Below are 2,500 nucleotides of genomic sequence, written 5' to 3'. Positions count from 1 at the left end.
TTTAGCCAGTACATAGCTTTCCTGGAATCAAAACAGAGAAACGAATTGAAACTTCTCTAGCTTTATTTGCTGGAGCACGTTGTGTGCGTCCAATTTTCTGTGGAAACTTTTGATTCTCGTATGGATGACCAAATTTGCTCAAAAATTAAGAAAATAATTAAGAAAAAGTTTATGAACCAGATAGAAGAGACCTAGGGGTCCTAAGTTGTTTGGTGACCGTGGAAGTTTAGACCCGTTGGAACAACCTACTTTTCCTATGTAGTTAATGAAGACAGGGATGTTCACTCGTGAAAAGTCACTCTGGTTCACTACCATCACAACAAAAACATGATTTGTTTCTTCTGTTGAAAACAAAATGTCTCCAGAATGGTTCGCTAACTGAATGGCAACTTTATGTACCCCTCAATCGAAGCTCTATCTTTAAATACGACATAAACACATCTAACGCATGCTCTACCATACCCTTTCCAGCCAAACAGGGTCTAATTTCATACCAAGAGACTTCCTTGCTTAATTCTTAAGTAATGCTGCTTGGAGGTTCCTTACTAGATTTGACTCGCACCGGAAAGCCAATTTTCTGCTGGTGTCATGTGAATGGATAAACAGCCCCGAAAAAGCCTCTGCATCTAATCTTCTAATCTCTTAAACAGGTGAGCTTAGTATGAATTAAAGGGACACGTGATTATCTCTGTCTATAGCCAGATGACATATGAGGGTTTGAAGCAACAGACCGACAGACAGTAAACAATGTTTGGATTCTACTTTCTGTGACAAGTAACATGATCACTTTGGTTCCTTATCTTCTCTACCTCCTTACAAACCTTATAAGATGATTGTGACTCCTTTGTGACTTCCAGTGTCTCCCTCAGTGCACGATATTCCTCCTGGTGTACAGCGGACGACAGTTCGTTCATCAGCCGTCGTTTTTCAAGTTCCAGTTCAATTATTCGAGTATCTACGTTGGTCGTAGCTATTGGGGCATGGCTTAGAGAGACATCTTGGGAATCAGCGTGGAAAAGAGAAAAATGCATTTAAAGAAGTGTGACAAATTACCTTTCTTTACGTTACGGAACATTCAGCGTCATAATCAGTGACACTGTCCAGTTTCAGTTGATAGTTTGAAGGTATACCGGATATAATTATTACAATCCTTTGATGATATAGTAGCACGCATAAGCGTTTGCCATTCAAGTACAGTTACAAGGTTTTCGTAGTTTAAGCCTACTTGAAGACCTATGATTATCGATACAGGAAACACCCGCATATAAGAACAAGTGCATTAAGAACATCAGGCTGAAATTTGGCCAATAAAGCACCATACAAATAAGAACAAATTCAGCCTGATAAATAAAACATGTTCTTAATATAAAGGGAAATGGCATTAGAATAAGGAAAAAGTACAGTACAGTAAGTGATCAAAGTAATTATGGTATTCAGGACCATTACAAACTTTGAAATCTATTTTTAAAAGGCTTCTATGTCAATTAAACCTCTAGTAATGTACAATTTGAAGTATTTGTGAAACCAATTGCAAGAACATTTTAAGAACACTTCCAGGCTGATTTCTTACTAAGCACCGCTTAAACAAGAACACGATCAGCCTGAAACCTGAAATCAGTGTTCTTATGTTTATCTGGGGTGTAGCTAAATTTATCCTCTTTGTCAGCGTTGTAAATGAGAGACCTTGTGAATGGATTCACGTCATTATGAAGATCCCGGATTCAAGACCCGTTATGGAGATCCCGGGTTCAAGAACACTCGTTGAATTTGATCCTGGTAGTCCCTGGTTCAACTTCCCAGCTGCACTTGCAAATAGCCAACTGGTTTGCCTCCGGCCAGTAGGGATTCTTAACAGTTGTTGTTGTTCTGTTCCGTCGTTTCGTTGTGTTTCATTGGCCCTGAAAAGGCCCTATGGGGAGCGGTCAATTAAGTATGTATTGTATGTATTGTAAGTCGATCTATTCAAAAAGGGTCACAAATTTTTGGGATACAACTTGATTAGAATAATAGTCTGAGGTATCAGTACAGTGCAGCTCTGGCTGCAGTGTGACCATGCAGGGAACGTAATACACACAGGCGATTCTCCATTCAATTTGATCTTACAACTGAAAAGGTATATTTGTACACAGGGTTAGGAATTTGTTAGAGGGAAGTCAAGCTTGCTTCGCGATTCTTTAGTGAGAGCGAAAAGGTGAAAAGCTCCTATAGCCACTGAAATGAGCAGATCTGTTCACAGGCTTGGTTAAATTTTGCGCACTTAAACTTTTTGATGAGTGAATGTTTGAGGCTTCAATCTCCCCTAAATTTTTTAAGCTCGCCGCGAAAGGGGAACCCTGATAGTGGAACTGAGGTTAAGAAAATAAAAGGAAACGAAAAAAGAGTATTAGTTACCTTGTGCAGTGGCCGATGAATCATCGTCCGTCAAAACATCAACTTCAAATGCCTTTGATCGCTCAATTTCTCTTCTCATTTCGACGGATTTTGATGCCTCTGAAAGCAC

At 39.4% G+C, this 2,500-nt stretch overlaps 1 protein-coding gene across 2 annotated transcripts in view; it reads right to left on the bottom strand.

Annotated features, from left to right (window-relative positions):
- The window catches only part of LOC138016235 (nuclear mitotic apparatus protein 1-like), a 53,189-nt gene that overhangs the window by 10,793 nt on the left and 39,896 nt on the right, over positions 1 to 2,500 (bottom strand). For both annotated transcript variants that reach the window (XM_068863399.1, XM_068863400.1), the window contains 3 exons: positions 2,392 to 2,500; positions 822 to 997; positions 1 to 21 (listed from right to left, as the gene is read on the bottom strand). The exon at positions 1 to 21 is cut by the window's left edge and continues 50 nt beyond it. In XM_068863399.1, coding sequence (XP_068719500.1) covers positions 1 to 21; positions 822 to 997; positions 2,392 to 2,500 — 306 coding nt within the window. The remainder of the gene's footprint in view (positions 22 to 821; positions 998 to 2,391) is intronic.

Source organism: Montipora capricornis, chromosome 9, assembly GCF_036669925.1.
Source record: "Montipora capricornis isolate CH-2021 chromosome 9, ASM3666992v2, whole genome shotgun sequence".
Lineage (NCBI taxonomy): Eukaryota > Metazoa > Cnidaria > Anthozoa > Scleractinia > Acroporidae > Montipora > Montipora capricornis.
The sequence above is the reverse complement of the archived record's forward strand: the minus strand, read 5'-3'. Positions and strand labels throughout refer to the sequence as shown.